The 21,652-nt window shown below is 39.1% G+C and overlaps 1 protein-coding gene across 2 annotated transcripts in view; it reads right to left on the bottom strand.

Moving 5' to 3' along the window:
• The window catches only part of arap2 (ArfGAP with RhoGAP domain, ankyrin repeat and PH domain 2), a 138,755-nt gene that overhangs the window by 36,837 nt on the left and 80,266 nt on the right, over positions 1–21,652 (bottom strand). For both annotated transcript variants that reach the window (XM_067579056.1, XM_067579055.1), the window contains 2 exons: positions 16,756–16,881; positions 6,811–6,955 (listed from right to left, as the gene is read on the bottom strand). In XM_067579056.1, the coding sequence (XP_067435157.1) occupies positions 6,811–6,955; positions 16,756–16,881 (271 nt within the window). The remainder of the gene's footprint in view (positions 1–6,810; positions 6,956–16,755; positions 16,882–21,652) is intronic.

Genomic DNA, 21,652 nt, shown 5'->3' with positions numbered 1-21,652 from the left:
TAGAGGGCACTGATGAGTAAATTACTGTGTCATCAGCATAATAATGAATAGAGCTGTTACTTACTAATGAGCCCAGGTCATTTACATACAATGTAAATAGGATAGGACCAAGTACTGAGCCCTGTGGCACAACTTTTGTAGGGTCAAGGAAACCAGATTGATGACCATCCGCCACTATTGCTTGAGTTCTGCCAGTAAAATAATTGTGAAACCATTTACATGCACTTATGTCAAAACCAATTGATTTAAGTCAATCCAAAAGAAGAGTATGGTCTACTGTGTCAAATGCTTTTGACAAATTAATGAACAGGGCAATACAACACTCCTTCTTATCCAGAGCACAAATAATATCATTTACTACCTTACATGCTACTGTCACAGTGCAATGTCCAGGTCTGAAACCAGACTGATGGGGGTTTAAAATGCAACGCTCAGATAGAAAGTGACGCATTTGATTATTGATGAGCTTTTCTAAGATTGTGGCTAAACATGACAGTTTGGAGATTGGGTGGTAGTTATTTGGATTACTGGTGTAACTTCTTTTATGCAGAGGCGATGCATGTGCTGCTTTCCACACTTTAGGAATATTCCCGGATATAAAAGTTAATATAAATATATATATATATATATATATATATATATGTGTGTGTGTGTGTGTGTGTGTGTGTGTGTTGAAGGAAAATGAAAATCAGCTTCCAAAAGCGAATGTGTCATCGTAACTGTATATAAACTGTAAAATATGTGAAATGCCAGTGTGTAATCTGTGCTATTTTTACATTTAAAGGAGAGAATCTGAATTTTTCAAGTCTTGCTTAAAACAAAAGTAAGAACACTGAAATAGTTTTCGCTTGCTGTAATCATTCCTCCTGTTCATACTGACAATTAGAACATCCCTTCTAAATAAGCTTACAATCTGAGTGATAGGGGACAAAATTTACAGTCCTCATTTTGAGCAAAAATGAATTTAAACGTTTTCCTGAAGATAATATGAGGCTTCAACTGCCTGAGTTAGTCAAATGAAGTGGAAATCTTCCACAGTTACAGACTTTTTAGTTAAAAAAAAAAATCCCTCTTTGTGTCTGGACAGCTGCAGTGGAAGGATCATAACAGACAGAAGGAATTTAAGGACATTTCTTATGTGTGCATCAGTTGAATTTCAAGATTAGATTTGATGCTGTAATTGTATTAATCCCCAAACGAAAAATAGCCCATGACAAATACAGTGACACAAGAGACACGAGTCAGACAGGCACATCAGTCACACCAGACAACATAACATGACACACGTACTGCCATATTCCAAGAAGACATAGGTGTAGCTCAGGAGTACGCTTGCCAAAAAATTAAAAAACAACTTAACACATACAAATAATCAGTAAATAAATGAAAGGTTGATCATAAGTAATGCACTGAAAAACTAAATCAATAACACCAGCAATACATATAAAATGACACTTATATTAGTGTTCAGCTGTGAAAACCTACTTTTTTATACTTTATTTTATTTTAGTTTGACTTTCAGTTCAATTATTTCAGATATGTGGAATCACCGAGGGGAGAAATAATGTTTTATTTTATCCTGCAACAGTGAAACCGCAGCAACACTTTTCTGTCTGAAGTGTTTGCCATAAACATGCGCACACGAAAAAAATCCCTGTTTAGAAACCAGACATTAGGTTTCATCAGCTCCAGCACTGAAAAAGACAGTAACTTTGAAAGATATTCATTTGATTTGACTAATTTGGATGTCTGAAGCTTCATAGTAGCTTCAATTAATTTTCTAAATTTCTTCTTGATTTGCTTTTGCACAGAGGAAGGGCTGTGGATTTTGTCCCCTATCAATTACATTGAAAGTGCATTAATGGCCTGTATGAACAGAAGGAATGATTACAGCAAGAAAACATGTGTCAATGTTCATTTGGGCACCTGACTGTTGTTTTAGGACAGACTCGAAAAACTGTGAACCTGTATGATCCAAGTTTCCAAAGAACTGATTAAACAAATTAACAATAAATCACTCGATTCTAATAGAAGCCATGGAAAGGACACAGTGACACCAATCAGATGGATTAAAAAAACATTATTGGCTTTTCAGACGCCACACACACACACACAGTATTAAACTAATGATTACATATTGTCAAATTTGACATGAAATGCATTCAAATGATTAGAACTGAGTTTGTGGAAAACTCTTTCTTGAGGCAGAGACTTCAGTCACCCATTTATTTTATCAGATGTTAAGAGTTTTGTCGCCTTGAATAGCGCCACATTTTAGACAATTACTAAGACAATTAATTATTTTCCTGCACATCCATTTTTAAACTGATGAGTAGCAGGCTGTGATATAAAGTATATATATATAACTGATTATTTTGAATAAAATTAATTCATTTTTTTCATTGAATGAGAAGGATGCCTTGCATTTTTCAATACATCAGTCAGTAAGATTTCAATCAAGATTCCTGCTCCACTTCAAAGCACACTTTTTATTAAGTTCACCAGTTTTCTTGATAAATGTTAAATAGAACAGCAGAGTTTTTAAACTTGGAATATGATTAAAAAAAATCTATATTTTCCAAATATGTGAAGAAACACTTTTTTTATTGATGTGCTGAGGCTTTGCTTACAGCACGCTGCAATGTATAGTAGTTCAGATGTTAAGATTTGACCTTGAAATTCTCAAGCAGCGAGCTTTTCAAACAATGTGTGTCAGTCCATCAGTGAGGAATGTGCACGCTTCTGGCCATGGAAATGTATGTATGTGTACATACTAAATACATAATCTTTCAACAACTACAACAAAAAAAAAGGAGCATGCATGCACTCTCACACTCATTCATTCACACGCATTTACAGGCAAAACCGTAGCTGTCAGAAGCAAAAAGGCAGCTATTAATCTTTGTTGGTCTTTCACCTTATGTCGTCTCTGCCTCCACCCTGCCCCTCTCCCTCTCTCCTTCTCTTTCTTTCTCTCTCTGCCACAGAGGTCAGAGTATCACTATCTTAATGGTTTGAACACACTACCAAGCCGTAGCTCCTTTTCCAATGGTATGCCACAGCGAGGGAAGCTCTAAATGCTACAGCGATGGGTGTTTAAGTTGGCGTGTCACAGGGGTCACGGCAGCACTGAGTCGCTCTCTTCTCACATGTGTCAGGGGAACAGGCGAGACACGGGTGTTTGTGTGCCCTTGCGTGACCCCGGCACCCCTTCCCCCTCTTCCCCTTCCCCTTCCTCCTCCTCCTCCTCCTCCTCTTCGCAGACAGGTGTGCAGGTGCTTGTTAGAGGAGGTCCCAGAGGGAGAGCGAAGGAGGAAGTGGTGAAGGATTGTGGCGATGCGCCGGCCAAATGGTATCGTAAAGAAAGGACAGGAGGAGAAGACAGAGGGATAAGAGATGAACTCTGCATCATGAGCGTCCCTGAGGGAGGGAGTAGCTGGGGAGAAAAAAAGAGAGAGAGAGAGAGAGAAAGCGAGCAAGGAAGACAGAGAGAGAAAGAGAGAGGTGTTGAAATAATGACGTGCAGAAGAACTCGAGATAAGAGACAGAACATATGGCCATGCTCACATACAATAGGAAACTTATTTGTACTGTGTGTGCCAGCAGTTTTAAAAAGTTTGTATCTCCTATGAACAACAAGTATTGTTATGGATTCTTTAGATTTGTCTTTTTCTTCTGTTCTTGTTTTCCTTCTTCTTTTCTGTTTTCTTATTTGTTTTCAACTTCTCACTCTTGCTCTTTCTTCTAATATGTTTATGTGCAGAAGTCAAATTAAAGTAATACAATAACCTGGTTACTGTATTATTTCTCCCCTACTTACTATTGCAATTTTGAACCAAACCAGGCCTTTGTTTAGTTTATTAATGATGTATCTGATTTCTGAGTATTTGTACTGATGGTGAGATGAGAGAACAGGCTCTGCAGTGAGAGAGCACGTAGGTTTTCTTATGTGTGCATCGGTTGAATTTCAAGAATAGAATTGATGCTGTAATTGTATTAATCCCCAAATGAAAAATAGCCCATGACAAATACAGTGACACAAGAGACATGAGTCAGACAGTCACATCAGTCACACCAGAAGACATAACATGACAGACATACTGTCATATTCCAAGAAGACAAATTAAAAAAACAACTTAAGTACAAATAATCAGTAACCACAGCAACAGTTTTCCTGTCTGCAGTCTTTGTCATAAACATGCCTACGTGTAAAAACCCTGTTAGTAACCAGACATCGGGTTTCATCAGCAGAAATCCTGCTGTGTTAACTTGATTCCACTTAGCCTTTCCCCCCGCTTAAAGGAAAACATTGCTTGTTTATAAGACGTTTAAGTAATCTGATTAATGCCGATGCCTGGCAGTAACCAGGTTACTTCCATGCATATAAAGACACTGTCTGCTGTCTGTTACCAGGCACCCCCGCAAGTGTCTTTTTTCTGATCACAGCCTGAAGTAACACAAAGAGAAAAAAAAAAAAAGCAGTGGGTAAGATGTAAGCTACTGTATGAGTCTGTATCCTCTGTAATTAAAACTAAAACTACTGACATGAGCAAAATATAACCTCAATGGATTTGATATAAACTGAAACACAGACAAATGGTTTAATTCTTGCAAATGTCATGAATAAGTTTTCATTTTTATTACAGAATATACTTATTTGAGAGTCGTTTTTGTTGTTGAGTAAAAGAAGGGAAAAACACTTTTCCTTGTGGAGAAGTCTGCTGCACAAAATTCACTTGTGGTTTAAACATGCATAGATATCTATATGTATTTATGCATTCTTTTATTTTGTCCTTAGGTTTTTCTGTGCTCTGAGAACGTCTTAATTCCCAAGCCCTTATATATACAGTATATACACATATACATCCCATCTTACTGGCAAAGTTAGCACCTACTAAAAGTCTTTAAAAACTGCTATTTTTGTTGGTGTGTGTGTGTGTGTGTGTGTGAGAACGGCAGTGAGAAAGAGAGTGACGGAGAGAGCGAAATGGTGCAAAAAGCAGCCCGAAAAATGAAAAACAGGAAAAGAGCAGAGAGGGTTTGTTTCCAAGGTTTTTAGTTGAATTTGAAGGTCAGAACTGACTTGAAATATTCTTGTCGAAACAGGCAGATGAGTCAAAAAAAAAAGAAAAAAAAAAAGTCCCTGGAAAAACCTCAACTTATCACCAGCCAACATACCCCCTCTGCATTAATTCCTTAGGAGTGGGGTTTGTAATATTCATACAACTTTAGCAAACGTATGTGTCGGGTCGCTGCTATAATTCACGGTGTCCTCTGCCATGGTGAAATTATCCGAATGCTGTGTTTAATGGAAACGACACCTACGGCCTCCTGTAGCGCGGCGATAGGCTGCTGGTGGGAGTGTGTCATCTACATACGTTAATATTCATGACAGTCAAGAGGTGAGGCGTCCCTGCTCTCTCCGCGCGCAGGCATGCTGGGAACAGTGAAAGTTGCATAAGTGAGAAGGAGTGAAGCAGACTTTCACATCGGGCCATTATGATGGCGGAGTATTAACGACAGAGAAATAATAGCCTTTCTGGTGTGACGCCATGACCTGTAACTAGGATATTAGCTAAAAATGCTGCACGTCATTCTGGTATTGTAGAGTTTGTGCGCACACACTATAATCAGTGGAACCTGTCATCACTGTGCGTATGTGTCCAGCTCATTAGAAATGGCATTAGTTTTAGCTGGCCAGATGTGTTTCTAATAGTTGTATAAATAACATTTACAAATAAAAGCATTGTTCCCTCTTCATAACATCTGCTGCTGTCATTAAATACCTGGCTTACGCTTTAATCATAAGCCATTACCAGACTTCTCGCTCGGGATGATAAATTGGAAGCGCACACACATGAACACGCACGCGCACACACACACATGAACGCACACATGGGCCAATCCAGTGGGATCGAGGAGAGGGTGAACGGGAACGGATCGAGACATCTGTTTCCTTTTTTGTGTGTTTGTTACACTTCCAAGAGAAATAAAGAAAAGTTTGTTGTCAGAGCAACTTTTTAATAACTGAATCATAATCTGACGGAGGAGTGAGGGTGTTTAGGGGGCGGGTGGGGGGCGAGGAGGGTGCCTCCTTAAAGTTGAACGGAGGCAGAGCAGTTAAAGCTGCGCCGTTTGCCTGCATCAAGTAAACAGGAAATATAGCACCCATAAAGCCCTGATAGGTTCTGTTAAACTGAATAATGTTCAAGTTAAGATTATGCTAATGAGACATATGACCAGGAAGAAAAACAACTATGTATGTATGTGTTGTTATGTCCTTTGTTGAAGTTCTGTAATATATGAAATACACATGCAGTAACTGTGTGTGTTTGTGCGCGCTCCGAGCAGGTTTAACAATCACATATAAATTATGATTTAGCTGAGGACATGCAATAAGGCGTTCAAAATGGGTTTGGGTGTACAGTATATGTGTATGGTTGGGTGCGCATGATAGTGAATGTAAATGCTAAGCGTGACAATGAATGCCCTATAACCTGGCTGAACTGCTACTAATGTGGATTCATGTGTGAATTAACACTTAATGCAGCAGGTTTAAAGGTCATGTTAAATTTTAGATATTGATATTAATATTTTAACAACAATACTATGTCCAATTTTTGTGATTTTCAAGGTTTAACTTCAGTTCTATCGTACAAGACTTGAGCTCTCAAGCTTTAGCCAAGCTAAGTACTTTCAAAACTCTTTTAACTCCAAGTTTTAAAAAGAAAGGTTTTCTGAATTTACCTCTGAAGTTGAGAGGTTTTCATCAGACAATAAAATAGGCCATATGTGTGTGTGTGTTCATACCCTGCTCCAGTCATTGTCTCAGTGTTGCTGACTGCCAGGCTGACCACCTCGGTGATGTCCACCCTGCCGATGGCTGATGGGTTTCTCTCACTCTCATAGTAACTCAGGAAGCCGCCCTCCAATGTGCACCAACGACGTAGCATTTCTGAAATAACACACACATGCACATAACCATGTAGTCACAAAAATAGACAGATGAATGTACTATAACTTAGACCATATTCATATATTTTGTGTGACTAGTGTTTGTTTTTTTTTTGATCTGGTGCCCCAATTGGTAGGATGAAAACAAACAAAAAGAAACCACACTAAACCAAACTAAAAGTACTTGTTTAGATATGGGTCCAGAACAGCGACAGTTAAATTTTGGCATTGAAAATTGTATTTGGCATTGAAAACAAAACCTGAACTGTAAAAGGAAACATTGGCATTCAAACACTTGTATTGGAAAAAGTTGTGTTGGCACTGAAATGAGTATTGGCACTGAAAAAAGTTCCACTGGAAAATAAAACACAGGCATTTAAAAAATGACAATCTTAAAGTCTTTTATGTCTGTCGTTTTTCAGTGACAGTTTTTTTTTCAGTGTCACTGTTTATCAGTTTCAAATAACATTTTTTCAGGTGATAAGTAACAATGTAGATTCCCAATATGTGGTTAGTTTATCCGAATAACACCTGTAAATCTGCTGCTGAGTTTTCAGAGATGTGAGGAGCCGGGTGAGACCAGCCGGTCATCTCGTAGGAGCAGCCTGAGTCTTGCATCGTCATCTTGGGGAGAACATGATCTGATGAACAGATCTGTGCAGCTCTTTGGTAATTTACCGCTGGCTTTAATGTCTCTGCAGCATTTTGATATATAATATAATTCCTTTTGGAAGATAAATGTTGGTCTCACAGATGAAATCTAACAATTGTAGCTGCCGCATTAGTTTGTCTGAATGTAAAGTGAAGCTTCATATTTTTACCGGACAGAACAACAGTGCTGCCTCTGGGGCTCTATATGTACAGATATCACCACATTTCAATAACTATAAATGTATTCAAATGAGCAGATCAGTCTATATTAAATTTCGTTGGATTTTATTAAGCATCCTCCCCAGAATTTGCCAAGTCCTCAACACACCTACTTGACTGTACTGTGACAAAATAATCTCAGCTCACAGCTCCACTAACTTTTTTTTCTCACAAAGAATAACCTCATTGACAGAGAGATGCAGTAAATTATGTTATTCAGTCTGTAATGTAGCTGTGATAAAAATCCTGTTGTAGCTTAATAAAATGAAACGAGACTTTTGGTGAACAGCAGCCACTTTGGCTACATAATGTTTCCCTTAATTTCCCAGGATTTTCAGTTACTTTGAAGACATCATCATTAGGCAACCGAAATGAAAGCAAGTGGAACAGGACCAAAACATGTCTCCTCTTGGGGTGTGTTTACTTCTTGTTTTACTTTTGTAATGAACTGAAATGCTAAAACATGGTGTAAGATACAGTAACACAAATAGAGAGGGGTCATCAAGACAACAAATTGACAGCAATGTCAGTTACACAACAACATCTATCTAAAGTTTGCTTATATTAGCTAAGATAAGCTACCAAAAGCTAATGGCCATACCAGACCATGTAAGGCACAGTGTATTGAATTGAGCAAAAGTATGGTTTATTGCTTATAAATTTAACTTTACATTTGTAGTAGTTCTTTCAAAAGTTACATAATCCTACATTAAGTGAGTTGTATTAAGTATTAGTATTTGAAAATGTGCAATTTTGTAAATTGATCTGATGCTAACTTGAGATAATTTGTAGCTCCTTTCCTTGTGCCTCCAGGACACATTAATACGTCCACTGCCTCTGTTGGATTACAACTGTAAAACCATACATGTGCATACTGATAAAATTCAACAAATTGGCTATTGTTTGTGGAGTGAGAAAAAGAGATTAATTAGACCCTGCAATGTTAATGATTGCTTTGTGAACAATTAGCACCACTCCAACCCTATTAAACACAGCTAATGACTCTACAAGCTAAGACAGCACTACCAAGAAATCGTTTAAATGTTTGGAGATAAGGCACTCTGTGCATTCACACATGGATAGATGCATGGAGATGTGACGGTGTCATTGGCCTATTCATCTTGTTTAGGGTGCATTGTTTTTATCCAAATAAAAAAAAAAAACAGACAAACTTAAAGAGGACAAACCTAAACCTGAAGACCAGGAGCCAACATCCTCCCAAAATCAACACCCACAATACAAGACTAACTAAAAACTAGAAATACCGCCAGTTGTATGTCTCTGCCAACCAGTCAGGCTGCAGTTTAAATCCATTTCTGTCCAGACTCATATAATACTGGTAGACTCTGAAGGAATTTAATAAAGTGTAAGTAAGTGTAATAAGTGTTTATTGTGGCGAAATGGAGGTCTTCATAATATTGACATGAATGATTCCAGTGAATATTTGCACATAGAGATTATTTGGATAAAAAATGTCATGACTTCATCATTTTATTTATATTAGACATTTGTGTGAAACTTTGTCATAATCAGCGAATGAATCCTTGACTTATGGCCAAAAACATGTTTTGTGAGGTCTCAGTGACCTTGACCTTTGACCACCAATTTCAATTTCCTTGAGTCCAAGTGGACATTTGTGCCAGATGTAATGAAATTCCCTCCAGGCGTTCCTGAGATATCGCGTTCACAAGAATGTGACGGATGTGAGGTCACAGTGACCCTGACCTTTGGCCACCAAAATCTAATCAGTTCATCCAGGAGTCCAAGTGGATGTTTGTACCGGATTTGAAGAAATTCCCTCAAGGCGTTCTTGAGATACTGCGTTCACACGAATGGGATGGACGGATGGACCCAGGAACATAATGCCTTTAGCCATGGCTGTAGCCGGCACGGAGGCATTAAAACATCCTCCAATTACTAATACATACACTCCAAAGAGGACTGACAGACTATGGCCTTCATTTCCAAATCAAATGGAATGGGCAATAACCAACATCTTACTGTCGAAGGCCAAAAGATTTGGTTTGTATCCAAATCTTTTGGCCTTCAATCAGAGGGCCTATGCGAGGGGACATTCCTTCATATTTTTGTCTATCAGAGGACAACTGAGTCAACCGTACTGTATTTGTGAGGGCACAAAGACACTCATAAAGGGAGTAAGGAGAGTTAAGAGACTCCAAGTACCAAGCAGATTTCAATCAACAAACATGATCTCAGTGGAAAAGCTGGAAAACACACAACATTGTCTTTCATGACTGTCTGACTGTGCGATTTACATAGCCAATGAGCATGAAGTTCATGAAAACATACCTAATTTTGGATTTTCAGTCACCGTGCCATCTGCTTTTTTGTTCCACAACAAACACACACACACAAACAGCCCCCCCACCCCATCCACCCCCTGTCGCTTGCGACTCCAAAGTTTCCACTGTATTCATCTCATGAATATGCTAATTGTGCATTCCTCTGCCAACTGTGTGTGATGTTTCTGAAGGAACAGATATAGTTCCAATAAAAAAGGAAGTGTCTACAACTGGCTGTTAAAAGAAAAAGGATGTGATAAGCATAGGAAAGGAGGATGTCAGTTTTGCTCTATTCACCCTTGCACTGCCTCTCTGTACGGCTCTTTCTGACTTTTCCTTTGTCTTTTCCTTTTCTGTGTCAAAATAAACAATTTGGACACAATTCAGCAAACAGCTTTAAAATGGCAAAATGACTAATATCTACTTGCTCACTGTGGCATTTAAAAAAATACTGTTCCTCTGACCCCACTTTGCTTCCAGAAAAAAATTATTCCAGCAGCTGAAGAATCATCATTTCTATCTGAAACCAACCATGCATGTGGCAGGATTGTGTTTGTGTGGGAGAGAGAGAGAGAGAGAAACAGAGAGGGAGACAGATTACGGTATTTAAAGTCATTACCAATCCAATCTATCTGACAGGATGCACTGTTGTCTTGGTTACGGAAAAGATTGTAATGCACTTCACTTCCGTGCACAATGTGTCCCTGGATTGCTAAGGTTTTGCAGAAAATGTCACGTCCATCATTTTCCACCGGAGGATAGTTAAGCACTTGTTTGGCTGTAATTTCGCCGTCTTTCGCTCTGTCCCTCCTCTAAAAGGGTAATAACTGGATGGTTTCATTTGTAATATCTGAAACCCTCACACAATCATCTTCTTAAGAGGCGCACTTGATTTTCTAACTAGAGTCAATTGCTATCATAAGCTGCTAGAAAGCTGTAATGACATAATCTAGACATTTTGCTTCATAATGGTTCCTCTGGTTGCGGAGTCTATTAAGGAGTTTAAGTTGTGTGAACTGATGCAATGGCAAGTATAAACAGGTATTAGCTAGGAGGGCAGACAAATAAAACATATTTCTGCCACACATAATTACTTGTGATTTATATACTGTATGTTCCTTTAACCTTTGCTCTTTTTTACCCATGACAAAGGCATGGTGGTTATGTGGTCAGTCAGTCTGTCCGTCAATCACTTTAATCCAGACTGAAATATCTCAACAACTATTCGACGGATTGTCATGAAATTTGATAGAGATATCTGTAAATGTGTTTCCATCCACCAGTGTTTATGCACATCTCCAATTTCAGCATTAAAAAAGTCTGAGTTTAAACACCAGACGCTTTTTTAGAAAAAAGTTTTTACAATAAACTAGACATGTTGGGGTATCTACAAAAACAAACTGCAACAAAATGAAATGGAAACAACCAATAAATCATGACATACACGAAACGTAGTTCCCCACTGAAGAGACAAACAATGGCGGCAGAGGAAGAAATCAGATCTGTGTGGATCAGTGAGGAGATTGTAGTGTCCCTTTGCTTTAAATAACAAACATAAATGTCATATTTCCATCATGTTTTCTACATGGTTTTCCATAATTTGAGGTTTGACTAGTACTATTTTAATTACACCATCTCATCACACCCTCTTCTGCAATGGTCTTAATACATTGGAAGTATAAAAGCAGTATTGATTGATATTGACTTTACCCACTTAGTCTTTATATCTATATGATTATTTGTCAAAAATCTCATTGTGTGAATATTTTGTGAAAGCACCAATAGTCACCCCTACAATATTGTTGTAATATCGATATTAAGGTATTTGGTCAAAAATATCATAATATTTGTTTTGGACATATCGCCCAGTCCTACATCTTCCTGAGGCTTTTTCCATTTTTTCCTCCTTAAAGGGGTTTTGGGGAGGAGTTTTTCGCTTATCTGAATCGAGAGTCTAAGATAGAGGATGCTGTCTTGCTGTACAGACTGTAAAGCCCCTTGAGGCAAATTTGTGATATCAGGGTACATAAATAAAACTTGACTTGACATGTTGGCAAAAGTGGCATCCAGATCTTGTCTTGTTGATTAGACTACATCGAACAAAATTGTTTATCTACATTGTAGAAAGTGGGAAAAAATGTGATTTATTTCCTCTCCATTTCAAGGAGAAAGACACAAAAAATCCTGATGTGAATACAGGAAACAAATTGCTGCAGGATGGTGAGTCTAGACAGGGCGAACACATAAATGGGCCCGGTGCCAGACTGTTCAGTTTCTGAACAATTATTCTAATAATGGTTAGCACATCCCCAGATACAGATGCACACAAAAGACCTAAACAAGTTGAAGAAACAGAGGGTTAAGGGGGGAGGACGGGCCAAAAGGTGTAGCGAGACTACAAATGTTGGACAAATGGGTTTGAATTATGAATTAATATGGGGGATACATTGTATTCAGGAGAAAGAAGGAAAGGCTGTGATGGCAGAAATGTGATATCTTACATGGAGGGCCTGAAAGTTAAAGATCTCAAACCAGGAAGAAAGTTTACAATCAATGATATAACACCAGTGATGTGTGGCTGCCATTTCAGCACCATCATGACTGCAAAGAGTCCATGTGAAATAGCTGCAATGAGTATAACTAAGTTGAATGTGAGTATTATTCAGCTACATCGGAATTTGTGGCACAAGTTAACTTCCTACGACGGCAATGAATGCCTTTGAATCCCTTCAACACATTCCACCAGGAAACTGGCTTTATCAAAAACCTGCACATCACCGAATCACAAGCATCCTTCTTCCTTTTTTGTTTGTGGTTCAGTATTTCCTTAGCGGGTGGGATACCGTTAGCTTCTACACAAGCAACGGCGCAATGGGGGGAACAATAGCGCTTGATTTACAATCAAGCAGCTGCGTCCATTGCCAGCTGTTCCCCACACACAGCAATGGCCCCCGTGGCCCAGCCGTTCTCCACGGGAGTCCGCAACCAGCCGCCAGAGACAACGCAAGCGGAAGCCAACCGTGGTACATGCCTCCACCAGCTAAATTGGGCCAATTAGTTTGTACGCCAAGAGTGTTCTGCGAATAGCATTTTCCAGAGGAAGAGAGACCTCCAAATCTACAATGTGGAATCTCTCTCTCTCTTTTTCTGTTTTTTTTCCCCTCACCTCCCCTCTCACTTGGAGCATTTACTGAATTTCACAAATTGCCTAAGTATGCCAGATGAGCAGGTTGATTAGACTAATCAAGTCATCAGTGTGCCAATTAAACCTTCTTATTGTTCATCGACTGAATAGACCAAGTTATAGAATAAACATATTTACTTAAAAGTTTTGACTCTGATTGTGTCTCAACCTTTATTTTTAACTGAACTGCTGTAGATTTACCCAAAGTCCCCCTACACTTTTTATCGACTCTGCACAGACACCCATTTCAGTATGCATCGAAACAGCAGGCTGTGCCCCAATCCGCTGAATCACCCTCCTCCCTCCCCTCACTCTCTCACCTCTCCCCCTTCTGCCAATCTTCTGCCTATCTTGCCATCAGACTAAAATATCTGTGATGAAGACATCTGCTGGACAGCTTGTCAGGGGGGCTGGAAATGGAAATTGAGAAACTGAATGGATCTGAACGATCTGTCTGTGCCAGAATTATAGCCCACTTCATTACAGGGAGGAATGGACAGATATGGCATAGATAAAGAAAAAAAAAACAAATATCTGCCATGTATTTCTGGCCTAAGCAACAGCACTCCTCACTCATAGGCAAGCAGAGCCACAGTAATACAAACAACATCCAAAAAGCATATTCAGTTAAGACAAATTGTTTAAACGGGCTTTGTGTACTTCTCATAAAATATAAAACAGAATAACATAAATGTGTCTACTTAGAAATTCCAATCATTTAACATTCTTTTAAAACTATTTTTAATATAAACCATAAAGAAGATTTGGTTTATTATCAAAAACTTGACCCCAGCTTTGTAGCTGCAAGTAATTGAACTGTTCACATGGGTTCAGATTTGTGTCCTCAATTAAACTGTTAAGATAATTCTACTTCTCTTTCTGTATCTCTCTCCTCTCTCCACACTCCCTCCCTCTTCTCTCTCCAGCAGTTGTGAGTTACTGTTGCAGGCAAAAACAGAGCGCTGCTGATGAGGAAAAGACAAAACTAATCAGAAATTAGGGGTGCCATTTCCTTGCTGCCACTCACCATTTCAGACAGTAACTGCCTACTGTCTCTCTTTTCCTCCCAAGACTTGCACAAGCGCGGCACACAGAGATGCACACAGAGCATGTACACACTCTTAAATGTGAGAGTAGCATGAGTCACTCGTCTGCCCATTTAAAGGGGGGAAACTTCATTTACGCTGGAATCAACCGCGTAAACTGGAATAGAGCACAGCTCAACAGAACAGCAAAACAAGTAAAGTGGTGCCACACTGGAGAATAAACCAGTTCAACCTTGATTTCAGCACAAACAAAACAACAAGGAATATTGTTTTTCTAATCTATATTCCCAGTGACATCTTGAATGAACACGCTGTTGCTAAATGCTAAGCAGCACAGTATCTTATTTTATTATGGTGGACCGGCATGATGATCGCCCATGCCACCTCTATCAAGGCCATTACCAAAATTGCGTGCCAAATTAATTCATGTCGTGCTCTGAATGTAGCTCCCATCAGTGAAAGCACAAAAGCCTATTGGAGTTGTCTACAAAAAAAAAAAAAAAAGCTGAAGTTTAAGACGCAATGCCAGAGTGCTTTTATTAAGCCCTGAGCACAGCCTATGAATTATTAAGAGCTTGGGTGTATCTATAGACCATCAAACCATTAGCCTGGGAACGAAAGGCATCCTGGAGTACATTCAAAAATACCTCATCTCTCCATGTTCACAAAGTCCTGACAGCGCTTCCTTGTGATTGAAGAAGTTGGAATGCATTGAGTTTTAAACCCAACCCCTCTGAATTTTTCAACAGCTGCAGCTGCAGTTAAAGCGCCATTAAGGCACAAAAGCCAAACTTGTACGGCTCTCCATAATAGATGAAATAACAAGGTATTTATTGGCCGAAATATTACGAGCACTTATCTGTGGTGAGACGACTTTGGAATAGTGTGTTGTCTGTAAATGGTACAAAATGCACAAGAGTAGCTAAAATGGACCTCAACAAAATGGACACCTGTAGTGTCACTCAATCTCAAGCAAGAATTCTCTGTAAGTAACATGACTAACCGCATATTGTCTTACCAATGGGCTTGTATCACTCATAGTGATGAAACCCACAGAGTTTAGTACAGATTTAATATAATTCCAGTTTATTACGACTTATGTCTTACTTTCCTAGTCTTGGTCATCATTTATATCAGTAATAATAACATTGTACTCTCCAAATTTTGCTATGATTGAGGAACATTGCCGAAAACAAGTCAGGTGGGGCAAAGAACAGTCAGCCATTTATACATTTTTAAACAAACCAAAAAGGTAAACCAGTTTTATCTGGAAGACACAATAAAGATGAACATTTAAATTTCAGGTGTACTTACTTTACCTTTTACCTCCAAATAAAGTTGTACATAATAATCCACTCGTCTGACTGTTTGTGTTTCTTGACCCATCAGACTTAGTTGTAGCAATGTCAACTATCTGTTTCAACTTTGGTAAAATATGACTGTAATTGATAGCAATGATGGCCAAAAGTCCAAATTGTAATAAACTGGTATGTGTTAACATGAGAAATTAAATGAAAATGATGTCCATCTGTACACATAATGAGAATTTCTAGAGACATAGGTAAGAATTTCCCCCCCATCTGGTCTTAAGGGGCAATTTCCCAGACCTCAGCCCTGTTCATTAGCTGGCATGTACAACCACCAATGAGAGCAGTGTGTGGAAATGTGCGGGGGTGATGGAAATGGAGATGGATGTCTTGCTCAAGCTGTAGGAGATTCAGCTTATTCAAGTGGCAGGTAGCTGCAAGCTGTCACCCCCGCCCGCATACTGTCCCCCCCCTCCGTTTCTCCCTTATCCCCCATCCAACTCCTCCACCTTCCCAATAACCCCCCTTCCCCTGGGGCAGCATCCAAAGCCGGCTCCTTCTCCTAATTACCCATGGGCCCCAGAAACGCTCCAGCTGTTTGGAGAAGTGGGACCATTCCAGAGCAGGAGGTGCAGCAGCAACAGCAGCTGAGGAGTTGGGTGTGAAATGGTGCCTGATTAAAAGTTTTAAACTGCCTTGGAAGACAAAAGAAGGAGAAGTTTTGGAGGTAGCATCTCCGGTAGATTTAGAAAGGAGATGTACCAAAATAATTTTATTCTTATTTTTTTAATCTGGCCCTAAATTTCCTAGTAGTGCATTCACTGCTGGGAACATCCTTCTCTCTGACATGAACTCCCAGAGGACTGATGCAGAATGCATTTGAAAGACAGATTCATTGATCGTTTTGACTGGACTGTTTGGTGTACGGATTAAACGATTGGCAGTTTGACAAGTGACAGACTGACACTGATTGATCGATCAGCACTTAACTGGAGCAGACCTCTGACAAACACGCAGTTTAAATTGCTTACAAATGGATTGATGGATTGATTGGCCTTGCCAGGGGTTTGCAAAACGACAGTTACACTCACCATCTCTTCCGCGGCGGTCCAGCGCCGTCTTAGCAGGGCCAGAGGAGATGTAGAGGAAGCCATCCATGAAGAGCGAAGCATCGGACAGGGAGGCGTTCTCCGACCACTGCTCTAGTATGGGAAAATCTGCAAGGGGAAGCGACACAGTAGATGAGCAAGGGAACGGTTTTCCCCATGTAATAGCGGCGATGCACCGTTCTGATCCTTCATTTCCACTTCTGTATCACCATTTTACCTCCGCCTACAGCTGTGCTATTCTATTTCTGATTTTCAGTTTCATTTCTATTGTCCTTGACCCTTAGGGAATCCAAGCATAAGCTAAAATGTAAAGCTCCTTCACAGTGCATTCAGAAAGTATTCAGTATTATGTTGCAGCTTTGCTAAAATCGTTTAAATTAATTTTTTCTTTCATCAATCCACACTCATAATGATGAAATGAAACCAGGATTTTAGGATTTTTTGCAAATTTATTAAAAAGGAAAAACTGAAATATCACATTGAAGAAGTATTCAGACCCTTTACACAGTACTTAGTTGAAGCACATCTGGCAGTGATTACAGCCTTGAGCCTTCCTGGGTATGACGCAACAAGCTTTGCAAACCTGGATTTGGAGATTTTCTGCCATTCTTCTCTGCGGATCCTCTCAAGCTCTGCCAGGTTGGATGGGAACCATCGGTGGACAGCCATTTTCAGGTCTCTCCAGAGATGTTTGATTTGGTTAAAGTCAGGGTTCTGGCTGGGCTGCTCAAGGACCTTCACAGAGTTGTCCCTAAGCAACTCCTGCATTGTCTTGGCTGCTTAGGGTCATTGTCCTGTTGGAAGGTGAACCTTCGGCCCAGTCTGAGGTCCTGAGCGCTCTGAACCAGGTTTTTCATTAAGGATATCTCTGTACTTTGCTCCATTCAGCTCTCCCTCAACCCCATCCCCTGCCACTGAAAAACACCCCCACAGCATGATGCTGCCACCACCATGCTTCACCGCTGGAATGGTATTGGGCAGGTAATGAGCGGTGCCTGGTTTCCTTCAGACATGACACTTTGAATTGAGGCCATACAGTTCAATCTTGGTTTCATCAGACCAGAGAATCTTGTTTCTCACAGTCTGAGAGTCCTTAGGTTCTTTTTTGCAAACTCCAAGTGGGCTTTCCTATGTCTTTCACTGAGGAGAGACTTCCATCTGGCCACTCTGCCATAAAACACAGATCAATGGAGTGTTTCTCCCATCTTCACACAGGATCTCTGGAGGTCAGCCAGAGTGACCATTGGTTTCCTGGTCACTTCTCTTACCAAAGCTCTTCTCCCCCGATTGCTCAGTTTGGCAGCCAGCTCTAGGAAGAGTCCAGATTGTTCCAAATTTCTTCGATTTAAAGGGAAACTTCTCTACCTAGACCCTATTTTCCCATCATTTTAGGTCTAAGTGACTAATGGGGACAACCATTTTTGAAATCGGTCCAGTAATGAGCGAGAGCACTTCAGCCGGTGGCCGCGAAACGGGCAACATAACAAAATGTGAAAAAAAGTGAAGGGGTCTGAATACTTTATGCATTGTATATATCTTGAAAGCATAATGGGTATGCTTTAAGGAATGAATGAATTAAGTTTTAATGAATGTTGAAGTTATTAATATGATGATAAACACTACTACAAACACTACTTTTTGAAGCTGTTGTGATCAATATTTTTATATGAGTATGTGAAAGGGGTTTCTCGTAGTGATGAACCCACTGATAATTACCACCCAACTCTGCAGTTCTCCTCAGCTCTACAGACCTTTGCAGCAACTATCAGCTGACTATTGTGGTTTTACAGTCAGCAACTCATTCTGGTTCACTATAACTGCTCTTATTAGCGTTGTTTCCAGATGCAGTGAGCTGTTTTCAACAAAATCTCTGATAAACTCACTGTACATTATCTGTCCAGCATCAAATGACAAAAAAAGGAGAGTGGATATTGAGCTTAAATTCATCAGGTGGACAGAAACACAACTCCAAATGAATGCTATAAAGTTGATATGTATTGGCTAGATGTGTAAATATGCACATTATGCTAATGCTAACACGTTTGTTGTATCAATTTAAAGGGTGATAATATGTCAGTGTTGCTCTGAAACTCATTGGTTTAGTTTAAAAGCTCAGAATGATACAGCGATGATTCCACAATTTGCAGCATTATGCCTGTATTACTGTAGTAACAACATGTATTATCTAGATATCATCTGTCAAGATGTCTGGCTTCCATCACATGTCAATCATCGCTGATATCCCATAAAATTGCTGCAAAAAATTGGTTTGGATTTGGAATGTGGGAATGTGTTGAGATTAAGATACTGCTAATCCCAGATGTGATTCTATCTTTCTATCCAACTCTTAGAGGACAGAGATTGTCCTTCAACCAGAAAACATGGAGTCATTGCCCAGAGTTGGTGCACTTTAACACTGTTGAAGTGTCCTATAAGAAGAAACTGAGACCCCACCAGCTCTATGATTGTAGGTACCAATACAGAAGCACAGTGTTATCTATTTTTCCACTTGCAGCATAAAAGTAAGTAACTTTATTTATATGGCACCTTTCGAGAGCAGAGACATCACAAATGCTTCACAGAAAAAAATAAAGCATAAAGATACATACAGACATAAAACACAATAAAAACAGAGTTAAATAGAAGATAGAAAAAGTACACAAAGGCAAGACTAAACAAAGGGGTCTTGAGCTGCATTTTAAAAGTGTCCACAGATCTTGAGACCAAAGGGAGAGAGTTCCAAAGTTTAAGAGCCACAACCTCAAAAGCACAGTCTCCTTCAGTTTTAAGCCTAGATCGAGGAACAACCAGCAAACCCTGAAACCCTCAAACATGATTATACCAACTGCTATTTATTTAGTCATGACTTTCTCACATGGTCATTCTCTTGCAAAGTCAAAGATAAGGTGTTCTGAGATTATTTCAAAGCACAAACCTCCATGCTCTGTATCTCTTAAAAATGAGCAAAGAGTTTTTTGCTCTGTCCTCTCTTCATCTTTGTCCATTTAAATTAGGAGCCTTCCTCACTCATGTTTTCCCCTTTTCTTCCAAACTCCCTCTTCTCATCCTTTCTTGGTCACTTTAAGAGCTCCCCACAGTCAACCTTATCGTTCTCAAATTCAATTAGCTTCAATTCTGGGGTTCAATTTTCTACCAGAGCTTTGGCAATATCTTTGAGATTTTATCTTCACTACCTCCAGCTCTCTCATCAAGCAAGGTAAAATAACTTTAATTGAAATTGAAGCGACATTTCCACCCATTACTGGAACCACCGACGCCTCATCTCAGGCCCACATATCATTCGACAGAGAAAAACAATCAGTTAATTTAACAAGACAGCTCACTCTGAATATTTTGACTGGACTCATTGTGTCAAACTAATTAATTGTGTTCATAGGCACATTAATAATCTTTGTATTACACTAAATTATTAAAAATACATTAAAAAATGGATCTAAAAAAGTTAAACAAAATGGATGGGCCTAAATGAAATGTTGTTTGGAGCCCTATCTTACAAAATGATTTCTGACATGAAAGTAAAGACCATTATGGATTATTTTAAAGCACCTGATAACGTCATATATACAGTATGTCTCTATAAATTTAAATATTTGTGATTAAAAGCTATCGATGAACTTGACTATGTGTAATTTACCACTTTTTATTGTGATTATATTTATTATCTAATTACTTGTGGGGATATAGGGCCTGTGGGGTGGGTTGAGGGGTATAATGAATGTGCAAAGATAAACAGTCTTACAAGACATGTTTGTATTTCTGTTGTAACTGAACTCTTAATGTAACTGAATATAAATAATATATCTATTAGTAGGTAAAGAGGTAACGATTCAAGTTAAAGTTACAGTAAAAACTCAAAAACCAAGCTATATGCTAATAAAAATACTACTACCAATGATAATAATATATTTATGTGGGCTTACTGTAAGAAGCTGATTTTAAAAATTTTGTCAGGGCCTTTCAAGAATAAGTCCAAACTAGATCATATGACCTGACCTTTATGAGTTCAAAGGTATAACAGTACATTCACGCATACAAAGTAGTAAGCAGTCTCTGGCCTGTCATGAATCTGTAGTCCTGTGTGTGTGTTGTGTTGACCATATTATTTACATACTCTGCTCCTACTAGACAGTTATTTTCCAATGTAGCCGGCATATTAATGAACCAACAATGTGGGCGATTTGTTTCCACACATCGTCCTTCTTTTAACTGTCTCAGCAGCTCATTAAATACACATCGTAGAGAAACCGGAGACTGCAACGATCAGCTTTTCGTCCATTTTGTTTAAAGTGATTTCATGTAGTGGGGTGGAGCTTCTGTTTCCACAGGAATCAAAATGAGCTAAGAGAACTGTCCAGTTACAAATGTGTTTCTCTAACCAGTAAGTCAGCCTGTTGCGGTAAATTGCCATTGTAATTTGTTGTCAATGATAAAGCCCCAAAAAATAGTAAGTGGTAGCAACACCAAAGTAGTATTTGGTGTCTGGTAACACATCCATCATCATGTTAGACATTTGCTGTGACAAAATAGATCATCTTGAAAAATATCAACATTGGCAGTGTGTGTTCATTTTGTCATTTTTTATTCTTTCGATCCCATTTTTAAAATGTTGTTTAAACGATGCCAAAAATGTTGGCTTTGACAGTGTCTGCCACACAATGACAACAAACAGAAAATCATTGAAATTTTTCTGTCATATGCAAAGTTTTACCACTTTTTTGGGTCCAGTGATGAAGACAGAACTTGAAGAAATAACTTATACTACATGCACAACTGGTACCTTGCACCTTACTACTGTGATACATGATGTTTTTCTTGTAGAAGAGACCTTTATCTCAATTAGACTTCTTGAAAAAATAAC

The sequence above is a fragment of the Thunnus thynnus genome, chromosome 22, assembly GCF_963924715.1.
Source record: "Thunnus thynnus chromosome 22, fThuThy2.1, whole genome shotgun sequence".
NCBI lineage: Eukaryota > Metazoa > Chordata > Actinopteri > Scombriformes > Scombridae > Thunnus > Thunnus thynnus.
The sequence above is the reverse complement of the archived record's forward strand: the minus strand, read 5'-3'. Positions and strand labels throughout refer to the sequence as shown.